This window comes from Geotrypetes seraphini, chromosome 11, assembly GCF_902459505.1.
Source record: "Geotrypetes seraphini chromosome 11, aGeoSer1.1, whole genome shotgun sequence".
In the NCBI taxonomy this organism is placed as follows: Eukaryota; Metazoa; Chordata; class Amphibia; order Gymnophiona; family Dermophiidae; genus Geotrypetes; species Geotrypetes seraphini.
Window position 1 is genome coordinate 24,731,783 of NC_047094.1, and position 20,071 is coordinate 24,751,853.

The 20,071-nt window shown below is 45.6% G+C and overlaps 1 protein-coding gene across 2 annotated transcripts in view; it reads left to right on the forward strand.

Moving 5' to 3' along the window:
- TECPR1 (tectonin beta-propeller repeat containing 1) overlaps positions 1–20,071 on the forward strand; it is a 79,072-nt gene that overhangs the window by 20,519 nt on the left and 38,482 nt on the right. For both annotated transcript variants that reach the window (XM_033963529.1, XM_033963530.1), the window contains exons 4-10: positions 3,372–3,494; positions 4,928–5,053; positions 6,186–6,360; positions 6,447–6,547; positions 9,717–9,818; positions 11,798–11,943; positions 15,493–16,007. In XM_033963529.1, the coding sequence (XP_033819420.1) occupies positions 3,372–3,494; positions 4,928–5,053; positions 6,186–6,360; positions 6,447–6,547; positions 9,717–9,818; positions 11,798–11,943; positions 15,493–16,007 (1,288 nt within the window). The remainder of the gene's footprint in view (positions 1–3,371; positions 3,495–4,927; positions 5,054–6,185; positions 6,361–6,446; positions 6,548–9,716; positions 9,819–11,797; positions 11,944–15,492; positions 16,008–20,071) is intronic.

Consider the following 20,071-nt stretch of genomic DNA (forward strand, 5'->3'; position numbering starts at 1 on the left):
AAGAAAGACATGGCGATACTTGAGAGGGTCCAGAGGAGAGCAACTAGGATGATAAAAGGAATGGAGAACCTTTCATATGCCGAAAGGTTAGACAAACTGGGGCTCTTTATCCTGGAAAAGCGGAGACTTAGAGGAGACATGATACAGACATATAAAATCATGAAAGGCATAGAGAGGGTAGAGAGGGACAGATTCTTCAGACTAGCGGGGACAACAAAAACAAGAGGTCACTCAGAAAAACTGAGAGGGGACAGATTCAAAATGAATGCAAGGAAGTTTTTCTTCACTCGGAGGGTGGTGGACACCTGGAACATGCTTCCAAAGGAGGTAATAGGACAGAGTACAATACTGGGTTTCAAAAAGGGACTGGATGACTTCCTGGAAGCGAAGGGGATTGCAGGGTATAGATAGAAGGTTACTCTACAGGACAAAAGCGAAAAGCGTATGTGAGTTTTAGGGTAGGAGCACTATCAGGTCCTGGACCTGAGGGGCCGCCGCGTAAGCGGACTGCCGGGCACGATGGACCTCCGGTCTGACCCGACAGAGGCTAGTCTTATGTTCTTATGTACCTTAAGAAGGATATGGCGTTACTCGAGAGGGTTCAGAGGAGAGCGACACATCTGATAAAAGGGATGGAGAACCTTTCATACGCTGAGAGATTGGAGAAACTGGGACTCTTTTCCCTGGAGAAGAGGAGACTTAGAGGGGATATGATAGAGACTTATAAGATCATGAGGGGCATAGAGAGAGTAGAGAGGGACAGAAAGAGAGAGAGAAAGGGAGACAGAGAGAAAGAGAGAGATAGATAGAGAAAGATTGGAGGAACTGGGACTCTTTTCCCTGGAGAAGAGGAGACTTAGAAGGGATATTATAAGAGACTTACAAGATCATGAAGGGCATAGAGAGAGTAGAGAGGGACAGATTCTTCAGACTTTCAAATAATAAAAGAACAAGAGGGCATTCGGAAAAGTTGAAAGGGGACAGTTTCAAAACGAATGCTAGGAAGTTCTTCTTTACCCAACGTGTGGTAGACACCTGGAATGCGCTTCCAGATGACGTAATAGGTCAGAGTACGGTACTGGGGTTTAAGAAAGGATTGGACACTTTCCTGCTGGAAAAGGGGATAGAGGGGTATAAATAGAGGATTACTGCACAGGTCCTGGACCTGTTGGGCCGCCGCGTGAGCGGACTGCTGGTCACGATGGACCTCAGGTCTGACCCAGCGGAGGCATTGCTTAAGTTATAATTTATCTGCATGATCTCAAAACTTTTTTACTCATTAGGCAAATTGTTCTTGTTCATTGGTACAGTGGTACCTTGGTTTACGAGCATAATCCGTTCCAGGAGCATGCTCGTAATCCAAAATGCTCGTTTATCAAAGCGAGTTTCCCCATAGAAAATAATGGAAACTCGCTTTGATACGTTCCCACCCCCTCACCCCCCCCCCTGATAACCGGCATTGCTCCCCCCCGCTCGCAAAGGCCCCCTCGCTCCAACCGGCACCCCCCCCCCCCCCATCTAGAGCAAGCACAGATCGTGTGCCTAGAAGATCTTCTGGCTTCCGCTTCTGCCTGCCTGCCTTGAGCATTCATCTGCGCATGCTCAAGGACTTCTAATTCTCCCGCTCGCTGAGATCCTTGGTGAGAGGGAGAATTAGAAGTCCTTGAGCATGCGCAGATGCATGCTCAAGGCAGGCAGGCAGGCAGAATCTGAAGCCGGAAGATCTTCTAGGCACACGATCTGTGCCTGCACTAGACAGGGGGGGGGAGGGTGTGCTGGTTGGAGCAAGGGGGGCCTTTGTGAGCGGGGGGAGCAATGCCGGTTATCGGGGGGGTGCTCGCAAATCGAGTCAACACTCGGCTTGCGAGTCAAAAGTTTGCTGAGTGTTTTGCTCGTCTTGCAAAACACTCGCAAACCGAGGTTTGACTGTATTTTATTTATTGGACTAACATGCTGTTTTCTGTATTTGGTTGGCAAGCTCATCACAATGAGCAGTTCACATTGATCCAAAAAAGGCTTTTTAATGCACCACATTGGTCATTTGTTCCTATTACATTTCTCTATCATTTTTGCAAATGCATACATTTTATAAAATGCAAAAGTATTATTTACAATATGTATTAATTCACATGTAAATTCTTTTATGTACTCTTTAGTTTGACGCCGTCCCCTGAGGAAGGCGACGCTGTCGCTGAAACTTGGATCCTAGTCGGAACTTTGTTTGTTTTTACATATTTTAGTTTATCTTCAAATAAAAGACTTGTGACCATCAGTTGGCTGTGACATCTCCAGTGCCTCTTTTTGTTGTTCTCGTCACTATGGGCTCCTTTTCCGAAGGCGCGTTAGGGCCTTAACGCATGGAATAGCGCACGCTAGCTGCTACTGACTCCTCTTTAGCAGGCGGTAGTTTTTTGGCTAGCGCGCGCTAATCCAGTGCATGCGCTAAAAACGCTAGCGCACCTTCGTAAAAGGAGCCCTATGTTTCTATAACCATAAAGCTCTATGACATCACAATGCAGATGTAAAGAGCCTTAGCCAATAGGGAGAGGAGGAGATAACGGATGTTGTGGATGGGCCATTTGGCCTTTATCTGCCATCATGTTACTAGGTTTCTATAACTATAAAGCTCTATGACATCACAATGCAGATATAAAGAGCCTTAGCCAATAGGGAGAGGAGGAGATAACGGATGTTGTGGATGGGCCATTTGGCCTTTATCTGCCATCATGTTACTAGGTTTCTATAACTATAAAGCTCTATGACATCATAATGCAGATGTAAAGAGCCTTAGCCAATAGGGAGAGGAGGAGATAACGGATGTTGTGGATGGGCCATATGGCCTTTATCTGCCATCATGTTGCTATGTTTCTATACGTCCAAAAGTGGAATTCAAGAAAAGGATAGTTAATCAATTCTTAGAGAAAGAAAATTTCTTCTCAATCTGTTGCCCAACAGTTTCAATTATACTGTTGTATCATCGTTCATATTTAGGGGAAAAGGACCTCAGATTGGTTTTCTAGTGCATACAAAAGTTCAGCTGAGTGAAACCATAATATAATCATTGATTCTCCTCCTCCCAAACCAGTCTAGTGTGCAAATTCAGCAATCTTAAAATTTTTTTTAAATAGTTGCATTAATTATATTGAAAAATTTCAAACATGCATGGTTAAGGATTTGATTTATGCCTTTTGATGTTATTTTATGAACTGTAGGATTTGTGTTAATAATAATTATATTTGTATTGTCAAATTTTATGTATGTTACTTATGTAAACTGTGTAGGTTATATGCAGTATATAAATTTTTAAAATAAATTTCTCTGGAGTTTGTCTTATTTTTTGAAGCCAAGTTTGAAAAATGTATTGTTTCAAGGGCTGGACCTATGCGGTAGATTTCCCAGCGACCTATCTGAAAGACAAGAAGTGGAACTCCTGTGTCCGTCGCAGGAGGTGGATCAGATACCGAAGATACAGAGCACGGGATAAGTGGGCAAAGGTACCGATTTTGTTTTTACTATAATACCTATGTCCAGGGCCTGGAAGATGTCATGACTCCAGGTACATCTTTGGAAGGGACAGAGACTGAGCCAGTACAGTAGCAGAACTGTTGCCATTTATGGGATGGGAGAAAAGGATGTTTCTGTTGTTTCAGTACAGGAAGCTAAATTCTTTAGCTAAGGTGCTGCCTGTGTCTATGGTGATTATGTCACATACTTGACAAGCACTTCAGTTTAACTGTATAATCCAACAGTATTGGACTTCGGTTTTATTTGTATTTTCTCATTATCCACCCCCCTTTATAAAACCGTAGCGTGGTTTTTGGCGCCAACCACAGTGGTAACATTTCTGACACTGGTAGAATTCCTATGAGTGTCGGAGCTGTTACCACCATGGCCAATGCTTAAAAAACGCACTATGGTTTTGTAAAAAGGGGGGGGGGAGGAAGTATATACTCTAAAAAGCAAATGAGAATGAGCTGAATTTTAATTTCTAGGAATTGATTAGATTACCTTAGATATTTTACTTTGTTGTTTTTTTATTACACTTTGTATTGATTTTACTTTTAGCTTTTTTTTTTTTTTTTTAACTTTGCATTGAGTCGGTAATTTATTTTAACTATACAGTGGTACCTTGGATTACGAGCATAATCCGTTCCAGGAGCATGCTCATAATCCAAAATGCTCGTTTATCAAAGCGAGTTTCCCCATAGGAAATAATGGAAACTCGCTTTGATACGCTCCCCCCCTGATAACCGGCATCGCTCCTCCCCCGCTTGCAAAGGCCCCCTCGCTCCAACCGGCACCCCCCCCCCTCCGTCTGGTACCGGCACGCAAGCACAGATCGTACCGGTGCCTAGAAGATCTTCTGGCTTCTGCCTGCCTTGAGCATGCAGAGAATCTCGGCGAGAGGGGGAATTAGAAGGCCTTGAGCATGCGCAGATGCATGCCGCAAGATCTTCTAGGCACCGTCACGATCTGTGCCTGCGTGCCGGTGCCAGATGGGCGGGGGGAGTAAGTTTAAGTTGTTCGGGCGGGGGGGCCGGTTCGCACGGGCGGGGGCGTGCCGGTTGGAGCGAGGGGGCCTTTGTGAGCGGGGGGAGAGCGATGCCGGTTATCGGGGGGGGGGAGGGGTGCTCGCAAACCGAGGTTTGACTATATTAGTATTTTTTTCTTTGTTCTGGAAACTGCTTTAATACTTCAGTGCTGTACTTCTGTCGGAATTGTTGTCAACATTGGGCATAATCGTGTGGGGGGGGGGGGGGAATAGGGTTCGGTTCCTGGGCATTGTTCCTGTCGCTTGAGCTGGCAGACCATTTTGTTTTGTCTTGGTGACTTAAACAGCTCAGACCCAACAAAATAAACGTAGGTTTAAAATACTACCCTGCAGTAGGTTAAGAAAAAGTCACCCTTTCTGAATTGTTTCCTGTAGATTCCATCCCCCGATGGTCGTATGCAGCTACTGGATCCCTTTAACGATATTGCAGTTGGTGGCTGGGAGGTGACCGATGAGCCTGCAGGTCGCTTGTCTGTGTGGGCCATTTCTCTGCAAGGAAAGGTACAACTGCCCTGCTGTTTTAGGTTCAGATTGGGCAAGACAGAGGATGCATGTTGATATGGAGCAGAAGTAATGTTCTAGAAACCTTTTTTTTTTTTCAGTGTCTTTTATAAAAATAGACTATCTTTTTTTTTTTAGTAGAGCAGAGCTGGTAGGAGCCTTCAGAAATGTATTTAATTTTTTAATATGGTCCTTACAAGAGTAATGCATTTAAAAAAAGGCTACATAAAGAAAGAAAATGGTGATAATTATTCACCTGACTCTAGAGTGTATTAGTGTACTTTTGTTTCATTTTTTTTTTTTCTTGTTTTACATTAGAGACTACGGCAGAATAGCCAGCCCTCAATAATGTGGACTTGATAAAATTAGTATTTCTTAGTTTGACTTATTTCCTTTACATCTGTTAATTTACCTGAATTTGTTATATATTGTAACAAATTAATAAATGTATAAATTAAAAAAAAGAAGAAAGAAAACGGTACAGATTAATGTGAACTGCTGTGTTTAGCTAAACTAGAATGGATGAGTTTTAAGCATCGGGGCAGGCAGGTTTTAAAGAAACTGGGTTTTTAGCAAAGACCAGAGGAGAATAGGAAGGTAATTCTATAAGGCAGTACCTAGATCCAGGTGCTAAGAAGCTGCCTATTCTATGAGGAAAACTTCTTTTTAGAGTTTTTTAATTAATTAATTAAATTATTTTATATTTCGCATATCCTACAATTCTATGCAGATTACAAATTATTCAGGTACTCGAGCATTTTTTTCCTTATCTGTCCTGGGATACTGGAGGATTAAGTGATTTGCCCAGGGTCACAAGGAGCAGTGTGGGATTTGAACCCACAACCCCTGGGTGCTGGGGCTGTAGCTCTAACCACTGCACCACACACTCCCTATCATGTGTCTGAAAATGTTCCTATATTCAAGGAGAACATTTATATCGGCCATAGAGCTGATGTAAACACTCGCACCTAGAAATGCGCAGGACTGCCCGTAGATTATCAGATAAGATTTTATAACCCATGCATGCAAGTATGTAAGCTATTCATAAGTGAAAGGGGGATGTTTTGTTTGTTGCACGTTACCTGTTTTTTAAAAGGGCGATTGCTTGCAATCTTGTGTTCTTTTACTTCAGGTGTGGTACAGAGAAGAGGTTTGTCATGATAATCCTGAAGGTACCTCTTGGTTGGAGCTAGCTACACCTGGTGAGGTTGTGCAGATCAGCTGTGGCCCCAGTGATCTCTTGTGGGCTACCCTCTGGGAAGGGCAGATCATAGTGCGGGAGGGAATCAACAGGAATAACCCGAAAGGTAAACCACCCGCACCTGCTTTGCACCATTCTGTTTCCTTAGTAGCAAACACAAGAGACTTAACCAGTTCTCATGCTTCCCCTTAGGAAATTCCTGGACAATTGTGGAACCCCCAACTTCTGAAAGTGGAATAATGCACGTCTCTGTTGGAACAAACGTGTTGTGGGCGGTTACAAAAGACAGAAAAGTAAGTGAAGTTGGCTGTCATTTCACTTTGTTTATTTCTGAATAGTTAATGTAGTTGTGATATTAATTTAACTACATTGGACATGCTTTACATGTGAAAAAAGCTAATTAGAATTACTCTCAGTGATGGCTGTTTCCAAAATCCATTTACCTGGCTAAATCCCTGCAGCTAAAAGTGCACACTTTGGTCTTGATTTGTTCCAAAAAGCCGTGTCCTAGCCATTTGCCTATTCTCACATACTAAAGCTTAAGCCTGAGTGTGTCCCTAGGGAGAATACACTTTTAAATTTTAGTCTTGTGGGAGGGTGAATCTTCTGGCACTAAATATGAATTTGGAATCCAAGTTCTTCTCTCCTTTGCTGGCTTTTTCTACACCATCTCTTGTCAGGAGAAGAATGCATATGATCAGTTTTCTGATCACTGATCCAGCTTGCAGCATATTCTGATTTTAAAGCTTCTCTTCTCCTATCCCTTAGGGTTGTTTGTTTGTTTGTTTCCATATTGTGTGTACCTGTATAGTGCCAAGATGTGCTCTGAGTCTGATCTGGGCATAACAGTTTTTGGCGGTCTCTAGTGGTCCTTAATAAGTCTAACCCATAATTTTGTTACAGGCAATATCCATTGGTGTCATTCCTTTAGGTGGCCAGTAGAAGTGCCAGAGAGCAGTTCTTTTATCTCTTGCTTTACTGGGGATTAGAGAAAGACACGGGGACAAATTTTTCCCCAGCCCCACGGGAACTTATTTTTCCATCCCGGCGAGTTCTTTTCCTGTCCCTGCCCCATTCTTGCAAACTCTGACCTCATTTGCACAAACTTCAAACACTTTAAAATCATAAGTGTTCAAGGCTTGTGCGGTTAAGGTAGAGCTTACAGGAATGGGACAGGGACGGTTATATGCTGTTAGTTTCTCATCAAAGGTTGTCTGTGCCAGCTTATTCTAATCAACACGCATTAGCCCCTTTGCTGAAAGCCTACTCGTCCTCCTTATTCTCCCTCAGCGGGCAGTGGCGTACCTAGAATATGTGACACCCGAGGCCCATCATTTTTTGACCCAATCTGTATGAAAAACATGATTTTTAGTAACAATCTAAACGTCACACAAGAGTATACTTAGGAAAAGACAGCATCTTACATACTGCAGTGAGCAGTACAACATCAATACACCCATTGTAAAACTAAAATAGTACAGATCAATCCTGTAGTCAATCCTAACAGAAAACTATGTCTTTCGAACACCTTCACCTAGTATGGAATATGTCATCACAAACTAACCCCTCCCCCTTTTACAAAACTGTAGTGTGGTTTTTAACCATGGTGGTAACAGCTCTGATGCTCATAGAATTCTGAGCATCAGAGCTGCTACCACCATGGCTGGTGCTAAAAAAACGCTCCACAGTTTTGTAAAAGGGGGGATAAAATAGAAATACATAGACAAAGGTTAAATTGAACCAGCAAGAAGCTAGACTTTGCATACAATAAAACACCACAGAAATAGTGACACATGTCAATAAATAATAAATAGAAAATTTTTGTTCTACCTTTGTCTTCTCTGGTTTCTGCTTTCCTCATCTTCTTGTTACTCTCTTCCTTCCATCCACTGTCTGCTGTCTCTCTGCCCCTATATGGCATCTTCTCTCCTTCTATGTCCCTTCCAGAAACTGTATGCCTCCCCCTTCCATCTCTCCTTTCACCCCCATAGGTCTGGCATCTCTCTCCTCCTTCCCTCTCCCACACCTCTCCTCTGCAATCTCTTTCCCTTTTTCCCCTCATTTTCCTTTTCAATCTATTTTCTGCATCTGTCTAGATTACGTTCTTACTACCCTCTCATCAGTTTCCTTTTTTGCTGTCTACCTACTTGCCACCTCTTTCCCTCATCCCCTCCAGTATTTCACTAACTCAATCCTTTTCCCCCCCACCATGTGCCCTCCTCTTATGTATCCCCTCCTTCCATCATGTGCCCTCTTTCTCTACCCCTTCCATCTAGTACCTTCTCCTCTTTCTGTCCACTTCCATCCAGCATCTGCTCCCCTCTTTCTCTCCTCCCCATTTCCTTCCTGCATCTGCTCCCTTCTCTCCCATCCGCATTTCCATCCAGCATAAGCTCCCCCTCTACCCTCCCCTCTACCATCCAATGTCTGCCCTTTTTCTCTCCATCCACCTCTCTTCAATTAGCATCTACCCCTTTTCTCTCCCTTCCCCCACTTCCATCAGCATCTGCCCCCTTTCTTTCCTTCCAGTCCAATTCCATCCAGTATCCTTCCCCCTTATGTCTCTCTCCCCTTTCCCAGCACACCAATTCCGTCAGTACCACCCTTCCATACCACCCTGCCCCCTTTCTCTCCCTCCACCACTCTTCCATACCAGCAGTCCTATTCCCTTCTCTTCCTTCATGCAGCAAGGTCCCGCGATGACTGTAGCTGCCATTCCGCCCACTCCAATGTACTTGCTCTGGAGCAAAGTCAGCAGCCGTGCTGAGGTACAGGAAGGTCCCGTGATAACTATGTCTGCCGGCTCTGCTCCAGAAGAAGTAAGTTACGTCGAAGGGGGTGGACCCGGCAGACGCAGGGAGTTGCGGCAATGTCCCGTGATGACTGCATCTGCCGGGTCCATCCCCACTGACGTAACTTACTTCTTCCGGAGCAGAGCCGGCAGATGTAGTCATCGCGGGACCTTACTACACCTCAGCGCGGCTGCTGACTCTGCTCCAGAGCAAGTACATCGGAGGGGGTGGACCGGCAGCTGCGCTGAGGTGCAGGTCCTGTTGCACAGTAGGGCAGGATTTTCCGGAACCAGCCGGCTGTGCACCCCCCCAGGGTGTGCACCCAGGGTGGTCCGCCCCCTCCCCCTTGGTACAGCATTGGGGACAGGGAAAAATTGGTCCCCATGTCATTCTCTACTGGGGATTCAGGTCTGTCACCTCGTTATAAAATCTAGTGTACTCGGAAAGGGAAAGCGGATGGGACTTGATATTGATATACTGCCTTTCTAGGGATTTGTTGACTCTCTCCTTGGCTCTGTTTCCAGCTTACTAAACTCACCCTGCTACTTGATAGTTGAGAATGATATTTACCATTAACTTGATTAAAGTGTTTTGTGGTTTTTTTCTCTCCGAGATGTTTAGTATGTGTTAAGAGAAAAATCTAGACCTTCTTTTCTGTTCTTTGCTATAGGTGTGGTTTAGAAGAGGCGTGAACTCTCATAACCCATGTGGTACCAGCTGGATTGGGATGGTAGGAGAAATGATGATGGTTAATGTTGGCTTAAATGACCAGGTAACACAGCTCAATTAAACTTTTTAACAATGTACACCTTGTTTTGTGCAATCTGTTTTCAGCATGGAAAGCTGTGAGCTAGACGCAAATACATCTTGAATGTACAAAACTGAAAATGCATTTCTTGAAAAGCAAGTACAGAATAAGGAGCCATTCTTAGCAACTCTCCAGACCGGCATAGGTTAATCTTACAAGCGGGTTATATCTCATCATGACCAGCAGGTGGAGACTGAGACAAAACTTTGGAATAGTACATATCATGTGACTCCTCCTTAATTACCTCAGTTTTTTCTCAGACTCCAGCAGGGGTGGTGAGCTGTACCCATCTCCCTTGGTAGGGCTGTTGGAATTTGTTTAGGACTTTTGACCCCCTTTTTAGTGCCGGATTGAGCTTGGGTGGGCCCTGTTTGGGGGTCCGTCTGACCTCGGGCGTGTCACACCTGGCAGGTCTCAAGCTGGTTCCCTCCCCCCCTTTCCTCCACCTCCCCAACATTTTTTTAGAGGTGCCTCAGCGGTAAGCCTTGCCCCCTAATTTGTGCTGGCAAAGAGCTAGAGGTACAGTGGGGAGGGAAGTGAAGGTGCACGCACGGTGGAGGGAGGAGTGGGAAGGAGCAGGGGACAGAGAGGAGGAGGGGTGCTGGTGCCCCCATCAAGACAGTGCCTGGGGTGGACTGCCCCCGCCCCTTAATGCACCACTGTTCACAGCCCTGTGTAAAATAGAGTGACGTTTCAATGAACATTTAAATGGAAAAAAAACCTAAACCTGTGGGTCTACCCACTTTCAAGGGCTCAACTCTTTGACTCTTTTTGTTCTAGCTGATCATGTTCTGGGTCTGGTTATACAGCAGACCCTCAATATTTAGAAACATAGAAACATAGAAAAATGACGGCAGATAAGGGCCATAGCCCATCAAGTCTGCCCACACTATTTACCCACCCTCTTAAATCTACTGACCCCCTAAAGAATAATTGTAATTATACTGTCACTCTACTGACCCGCTCATTCAGTCCTAGTGACCCTAACCCTTGGCATGACCTCGTAGGGATCCCACATAGGTATCCCATTTGTTCTTGAAGTCTGAGATGCTGCGTGCCTCGACCACCTGCACTGGAAGCTCGTTCCAATGCTCAATCACTCTCTCCGTGAAGAAGTATTTCCTGGTGTCTCCACGAAACTTCCCTCCCCTGAGCTTGAGCGGATGTCCTCTTGTGGTCGAGGGTCCCCTGAGAAGAAAGATATCATCTTCCACCTCTACCCGTCCCGTGATGTACTTAAATGTCTCAATCATGTCTCCCCTCTCCCTACGCTCCTCGAGAGTGTAGAGCTGCAATTTGCTCAGTCTTTCTTCGTACGGGAGACCCTTTAGCCCCGAGACCATCCTGGTGGGGGTTAGGGTCAGAGCTGGCCTGCAAATATTGAAAAATCGCAGATAATTTTTAAGGCTGGCTCTGACCCACCCCCGCTTCCCTCCTGCATCCCAGACCTTCCCTGGTGGTCTAGCGGTGACGCGGGGCAGGATCGATCATCCTGCGCTCCTGCCCCATGCAGAGCCATCATCAAAATGGCTGCCGCAAGTTCCCGTTGGACTCGCGACAGCCATTTTGATGATGACTCTGCATGGGGCAGGAGTGTAGGATGATCGGTCCTGCCCCATGTCACCGCTAGACCACCAGGTAAGGTCTGGGGAAAGTCCGATGCAGAGTTAAAAAAAAAAAAAAATCGCAAATAGCCGAATCCACGGGTGCTGAAACCGCGGATTCGGAGGGGTTACTGTGTTGTGCTTCTTACATTATCACCAGAGTTTAACCCCCTCACGCCCTCTTCCCTGTTTCCCATTACAATTTTCTTGCTATTAGAAAGTGAGCTATATATTATTTGGCGCATGTACAGGGATTTTTGTGTGTCAGATTTTGGAAAAAAACATGAAAATAAAGCACAGTGTTGCCCCCTAAAAATATCCACTGTGCCTTCTTTTCAGGTCTGGGGAATTGGATGTTACGATCGAACTGTGTACTTTCGCCAAGGCGTCACTCCAAGTGAACTCAGTGGGAAAACGTGGAAGGCAATTGTTGTAAACCAAGAGAGTGGCAGGTCTCGCACAGGGAGCTCTAGTAGCCTTCTCAGGTAACTGGTCCGAGGAGGAGGACACTGACCAAAGGTCTAATGCACCTTCATTGCGTAACGGGCGTAAAGGCAGCCAGACATCATTGACAGCGGTCTTTGCTCGAGCTGCAAAAGTTACAAGAGCAAACGATCAAGACTCGGAGACTTCACGTCTTCCATAATATAGAAAAATGAGTAGTTAAAAAAAAAAATAAAAATTACTTTCATTGATTTAATTATTGGTTGCATTTTTAGAGCATCTCAGATTTTCTGGTGTCAGGTCAAAAGCGCGCCGGGACAAAGGTGCGCCCAAACAATTGAGTGCAGCGTGGAGGTGCGCGCCGCTCAAAATTCATGTTTTTAGGGTTCCGACAGGAGGGTGTGGGGGGACCCCCCCCACTTTACTTAATAGACATCGCGCTGCATTGTGGGGGCGGTGTGGGGGGTTGTAACTCCCCACATTTTACTGAAAACTTCACTTTCTCCCTGTTTTTAGGGAAAAAGTTAAGTTTACAGTAAAATGTGGAGGGTTACAACCCCCCAAACCCCCCATAACGCCAGCGCGATGTCTATTAAGTAAAGTGAGGGGGTTCCCCAACAAAACCCCCCGTCGGAGCCCCTAAAAACAGTAATTTTGAGCGGCGTGCGCCTCCGCACTGCGCTCAATTGTCTGGGCACGCCTTTGTCTTTCGCGCCGTTGTCTATGAACCGATTTTCTTGGTGCAGATGCACAGAACTGCAACGCTGTAGAGCTACAGAGCCAGAGATGCAGCAGTCTGATTTTAGTAACCAGTGCTCAACACTAACTACATGCAAACCATATGCATGCTGTTGGTTTTGAGCATCTGTCACAAAGGGGGAGTTAGAGCTTCCTAGGCATGCCCACAAGAGCTGTGTGGTAGGCACAGCTCTTGTGAGCATGGCCGGGGGAACCCCTCTCCCAATTTAAAAAAATCCCTGGTGATACAGCAGACCCCTGACCCCCCTATCCCCAAAGCCCCAACACATTATCCCTGGCGGTCCCACAGCTAGGCTGGACACTGCATCCCTACTCGATGATCCTCCTCTTCCTCCCCCCCCCTTGTCTGTATCGGGGCACACATCTCTTGCTTCCTTCTTCAGGTCCCACCTCTTCAAAATGGCAGCGCCCTGCGTGGTGCATCCTGTGATGCAGTGGCAGGGGCCTATGCACCATATCATTAACAGTAGTCTGTACTCAAGTTGCAAATAATAATAATAGTTTATTTTTCTATACCGCCAAACCATCAGTTCATGGCGGTTTACACAATAATAATTACACTAGGCAATTAAAAATACAAAGCCATATAACAATTGTTATAAATGAAAATAACACAGTTCAGAATAAAATACTAAATAGCAAAACAGAGCCCTATAAAAGATAGTAATTACACAAAACAAGTTGATTATATTAAAATAAATAAAAATAGTCTGTAGAATTGTTTCAACGAATGATCATAAGATAGTAGAAACTGACTACGATAACAAATTTAAGAATAAAATCAATATTTGCAAGGGCAAATGATCAAGACTCGGATTTCGGCTGAGCTGATCGCAGGCAGGGGAGGAGAGGGGTTTTTGTTTTTGCAGCAGGCAAGGTGGGTACAGAAGAGAGAAGAACTCTGCCTACCAATTTGTTCTGAGCAGGTAGCAGGCACAGTTCCTCCCTCTTTTACCGGGGCTGCTCCGCACAAATAGCATGCATATCATTTGCATGCTGCAGTGCTGCGTATCGCTCCGTAAATTAAAATCACTCCCAACACAGTATTTATTACCATGTTGTTGGAGCATTTGTGCATCGTACCTTCAGAGCCTGGCCTAGTTTATCAGTGCACAGCCCAGCTGAATGCATTAGCAAATAAAAACACTCTTCAACTGCTTCCAAAATTGAGTATAATTCACTGCCAGACATAAGCCCTCAGGCAAAGTGTTTCAGAGCAGAGGGGCCAGCAGCTAGGATCACCATGTTCCTTGCTTGCTGGCAGATTTCACCCCGTTTAGATTAGGGACTACCATTTAAGTAACATTTAAAGCCCTTGCACTCGGACATGTCTCTCAAATACACAGGCCCTTCCCTATCTTAAGATCTGAATATGAGAGAGCAGATGGTAAACTTGACCCTCTGCAGCACTAGCAGCCAGTTCAAGCTTTTAGCCCTGGTATAAATTCTTGCTTGTTTGCATACTGAGCCCAATGGGGACATGTTTGCAGATATTGAATGAGTTATTCCACTTGTTTCTATTAGTGGTAGACAGGAGTGTCGAACTAGAGGTCTGCACGAGAACGGGGATTGCGGGAATCCCCCCTAACCCACGGGACTCCCATGGGGACCCCCCTCTGGCCCATGGGACTCCCACGGGGACTCCCCTCTAGCCAACGGGACTCCCACGGGGATGGAAGGCTTTGGAAGCAGGGTTCGTCCATATAATATAATGGACACGTCAGCCTTAGTAAAAGAGGGGGTTTGTAAGTTAATTACCTGAACAGAAAACAAAAAAAGGGTTCCACCAAAGAGATTCCACAAGGAAAACAGCAGCGCAAACACAAAAGAAACTGGAATTGATGATCCTGTCAGAAGTAATTGCTGCTTTTTATGGGGACGGGCAGGGATGGAGGTAATTCCTTGCGGGGATGGGTGGGGACGGAGAGGATCCTGACGGGTGGGGATGGAGAGGATCCGGGCGGGGACAGTCGGGGATGGGTGGGATTTCTGTCCTTGTACAACTCTCTATGTCGAACTGGGTTCAATTTCCAATGCAGCTCCTTGTGACCCTGGGCAAGTCAGTGTAACTCGCCATTGCTCCAGGTACAAAAGCTTAAGATTGTGAGCCCACTAGGGACAGAAAGAGTACCTGCAAATAACGTGTACAGTTCTGCATATGTCTAGTAGCGCTATAGAAATGATTAGTAGTAGTAAGAAGGAGGTGGGAATGCTCTTCTCCCCCCCTCAGGGAGAGGCAATAGCACCAGATTACCTTTACATCCTGGGCATCCCAGCCCAGGGCTTCTTAATACCTAACCGTGTCAATAGGCTTCGTTTCTAGAAAGACGGATTTATCTGATCTTTCCCTGAGAGAGCAGAATCTAATTTTACTCCCAAATCTCACACCGCTGAAGACACCAAAATAGAATCCTTGTCAATTGACATATGCTTCAAACCAGCAGGCTGCCGCCCCTGTCCCAGCCATAAAATTTCAGTCGGCAGTATTCGAGACTAGCTCGTTTCTTGCGGTCCACCTGCTCTAAACAGGTTCAGCCGGGTGTCTTCTTAGATAACCTGCTCTCCCTTTACTTCCTGTGAAAGGGCACGAGGCTCCACAAAGTTCAGCGCTTGTGTGGTTGGCTTCATGCATCTTTGCACTTTTATAGGGAGTTTTCTGTCTTTGAGTGTAGCATGCATGCACCATATCAGTTCTTTAAACCAGGAAAGACCTACCATCCACAAAGATCATATAAACAAACTAAACCTGCTTAAATCAGGTGGACATGTGATTGTGTAGGTCTGCATTAGGAAAACAGTGTGATGAAATGTGTAACCGTGTGTTTTTATAGTGCTGGCTGCTTCTTTGGTGATGAAGTCAAGGAACAAGCTGATTCGTCGGTGCTCACTGATGTAGACAGTTTGTGTAATGCTGAAAGACCATCCACTCCTCGGAGTTCTGAACCTCCGCCTGCACCAGAAACCCAAAGCAACCGCACAGATGTTACGCGCAGTGAAGTTGTGGATTCCGGTTCTGGTGTGATCCCAAATCTCCGAGAACAAACAGATCCAGCTTCAGACCGTGACGGGGAGGCTCTAGTTGAACGACCAGGCCACGCCCAAGGCCCAGTTTCTACTCCTGCAGTACTCCAGTGGACAAATGTTGACTTGGTGGAAGCTCGTGACCATGCAGCTACCTCTTCCCACGATTTCAGCGAGACGTCCAGTCTTTCTTCCCTGGGGATGTATTCTGTCAAAGCCGATGAGCCATACGGAGTTGACGAGCCACCGCTGTGGGTCTGGGTTTCTGGAGGGGGCTGCCTTGTGGAGTCTCACAGTCCATTGAAGTGGTTCAGTGTTTCCTCAGGTATTAACTCATAGTTTACAAAAACATCTCAATTAAACAAAAACATGTGGGAAAAAAATGGAAAGAAGCAGAAAACAGCAACTATGAAATACTAGTACTTATTATAAGAGTAACCTTTTTAGTCATGCATCCACATGGCTCAAAGTAGCTCTTGAGCCCCACCTTTCTCAAGCAGAGACTTTACCTGTTTAGCCTTTGCAGAGCATGGAAGCAAATTTAGAAGACTTAAGTGCTGTTTACACAGGTACCAATAAAAACATAGAAACATGACGGCAGATAAAAGCCAAATGGCCCATCTAGTCTGCCCATCTGCAGTAAGCATTATCTCTTTCTCTCGGAGATCCCACGTGCCTATCCCAGGCACTTTTGAATTCAATAGAAACAGGACGGCAGATAAAAAATTATATCTACGTGTGTAAATCAGCATGCACGTGTAGTGATTTTATGCATACTCATATGTCACGGCACACGGATTTGAAGGAGGCATGGACTTACAAACTATATATGGCATAGTCTTACAAACTATATATGTTCCATTGAAAGCAATGGATGTAAGGAGGACGGACTGAGTCATCTGGGTTTTACTTCCATTGAAAGCAATCTGTCCTCCTTTTTCTGGAACCGTGTGGCAACCCTAGCGAATGGCTATGTGACATGGAAGCAAAACTGTAATATCCCTTTTCATGGGCCATTTTCAGGCTCAAAAGCTTACTTGTTTTAATGTCTGTACTTAAACTCTCTTGATATCTCAACCCCCTACTTGTCACGTTTGTCTGTTAAGCTTAGCTCTGCTGGTTATAAGATGCGAGGCGTCAAGGACACTGCCATTTAACCGTGTGTGGATTAGAGGTCTGCACAGGAACGGGGATCGCGGGAATCCACCCCTAACCCACAGGACTCCCACGGGGACCCCTCTCTGGCCCACGGGAATCCCACGGGGACGGAAGGCTTTGGAAGCAGGGTTCGTCCATATAATATAATGGGCATGTCAGCCTTACTAAAAGAGGGGGTTTATAAGTTAATTATCTGAACAGAAAACAAAAAAAGGGTTCCACCAAAGAGATTCCACAAGTTAAAGAGCAGCGCAAACACAAAAGAAACTGTGGAATTGATGATCCTGTCAGAAGTAATTGCTGCTTTTTATGGGGACGGGCGGGGATGGAGGTAATTCCTTGCGGGGATGGGTGGGGATGGAGAGTATCCTGGCGGGAACGGGGCGGGGCTGGCTGGGATTTCTGTCCCCGCACAACTCTCTAGTGTGGATACCATTCAGAGAATGACTTTAAAAATAGTAACCACAAATACAGATGTGGAGGGGCATAATCGTAGGGTGCAAGTTGGCAGCAGAAAAATGTCCATTCTTGAAAAGTATGTCTAAAATTTTTTTTGAAAATCGTCTATCTCTATGTCCAGGCGGTTGATCGTCCAGACTGCCAATACATCTATCTTTATGCCACATTCTGAATCGTCCAGAATAGGACTATTTGGATGTGGGAGGGGCTAGCATTGTGATGGACTGGCCTCCCAGACATGGCACTGCTGTGAACTTCACGAAAAGGGTGCCACATAAACATCTCACCACAATTCCCTTAGAGGTTATGGTGAGCCCCCCCAAAACCCTCTATGCCCACCTGTCTACAACCTCAATAGCCCTCATGGCTGCAGGTGGCACCTGTATGGCAGTACAGCACAGTTTTGGGGGTCTCACATTTTCCACCAGGAATGTAGTGGTTAGAGTGACTTATGGGCCTGGGTCCTCCTCTCTATGGTTCACTAGCCCACCCCCCCAGACTACTTAAGCCACCTCTGTGCAGCTCTACTAGGCTTTCCTATGCCAGGTGCTGTTGTTCCAGAGGCAGGTATGTACATTTTTATTCTGAACTTTGTGGGGGTGCGACAGAGTCGATGAATACAGAGGGGGAGGGGTCTTTACTTTGTCCCTGCAGTGGTTATCTGGTCACTTTGGGGTACTTTTTGGGCACTTATACCTGTCTTTACATTGTCCAACTCATAACATATTAGTTCCGTCTAGGCGGTCTTGTCAAATCTTTGATTATCCCTGCAGGCTGGCCCACGTCACACCCTAACCACTCCTCCAAAAATGCCCCTTTTTAGCTCTGGGCAAACAGCAGGATTCAGAGGCCTAAAAAGTCCCTGTCTTTTAGATCATCAAAGTGTCGACTTGGGGCGGGTTTTTAGATGTATTTCGGTTTCGATTATGAGCCCCATAGTGTATAAGTAGAGAGATCATGGAGGGGAGAGGGAGGGACATGGGATCTCTTAGGGGGGAGGAGGAGATAATGGATGCTGTGGATGGGCCATTTGGCTTTTATCTGCCATCATGTTTCTATGACTCTGTTCCATATTTGAGAACTACAACAAACTCCAAAAACAGAATTGCCAAAGAACCTTATAAAGAGACCCACAAAAAGGTCAAAGGTTCCCAAGAGTGGTAGTGAAACAGTGTCCCCAGCAAAGGTTAAATCAAATTCTGATAGTTATTTACCTTATATACATTATTGTGTTGGTAATTGATTCAACCTTTGCTGGGGACACTGTTTCACTACCACTCTTGGGAACCTTTGACCTTTTTGCCATATTGAGAACAGCAGAACACCTATATCCCAACACATTTCTCCATCATTTACACCTGCTTCAAGTTACATATACCTCGGCTGGCTTTATGTTTGGGCCTCGGGTTTGTAGGACTGTGTAAGGGGAGAGAAATTGTGCTTAGACCCACCTCGAATTACAACAGTGTTGATTTGTATCTCTGATTCCTGGTCCCAAAGCTTGTCATCTTGTTCTAAACATGTACCTTGTTGTAAGCATTTGTCTCCAGCTGTAAACACTGCACTCTCTCTCTCGGAACGACTCTCATTGTAAACCGCTTTGAACTTAGGGTATAGCGGTATATAAGAAATAAAATTATTATTATTATTATTTTCAGAGGAATGGTCCTTAATCAGCTCCCTGCAGATATGCAGCTTTACAAAATCCCACCACGTGTGCATGAGGAAGCAGAATCTTGTCATATATGGGCATATAACATTGCTACTGACACATGCAAATTTCCTGGTGGTGACGCTCTTGGGTTTTTTTTTTTAATGTATTCTTTTTATAAAATCACATATGTGTGCTACTAATATATATGGTTCTCTGGTTAGTAGCTTCATCGCATGCCCCTTCCTAGTCCTAGTATTTTTGGAAAGAGTCTTAGCGCTAGATTCACTAAAGCCCCCTTACCTGTCCGATCCGTGGCTGGGTCTTGCCGGGCGACCAATCCACTAAAATCGGACACACCCACAAGCGATCCCACGGATCGCTGAAGACCGATCGCGACGCATGTGCAGACCATCATTGTTGGCTGTACATGCGATCCGTGCATGCGCCGCTCTCCTGCACAAGCGAGGTCAAAATAAAGGAGGGGGAGGGGTGGCGAAGTAATGTCAGGTGAAGGCGGACATGATCGAGGACTGAGCCGGGCCCGATCTCGTCTCCCCTTCTTCACCGGGACTCGCTGCAGCCTCTTTTTTTAAAAAAAGCCGGTTCATGCGCACCGGGAGGGGAGTTGGGGGAACAGTGGGGCAGTTAGACTATGGAACAGAACACAAAACCCGCCCCGACTCTCTTGCTATTTGCCGCCCTCCCTGCAGTGCGAGCCCGTGGTTTTAACCCGTGGGTTTAAAGCAGGGCTGCACTGCGGGGAAGGGCGGCAGAGAGCAGGAGAGTCGGGGGCAGCCCTTTTCCCCACAGACGCAAAAGTTTACAACATAAAAGGTGTAGTCTAGACTCGGGTTTCAGTTTCGGGGTCCTCGCATGAAAACCCCCTTTTAGAGGTCCTCGCAATTATTTTTACTGCGAACGTTTAGCCAACGGTGCAGAAAATTCTGCACTTTTGATACTGATCTTTCTAAACTTGACAGTAGAACGGCTTCGGTGAAAAGGAGGTGGAATGGGGCTAATAGAGACAGCTTTTCCGTTTTATTAGTACAAAATGGGTAACTTTATAACGAGTTCAGAGAGCATTATACAAAGGGGAATTCAGGAGTTGTTTGCAAATC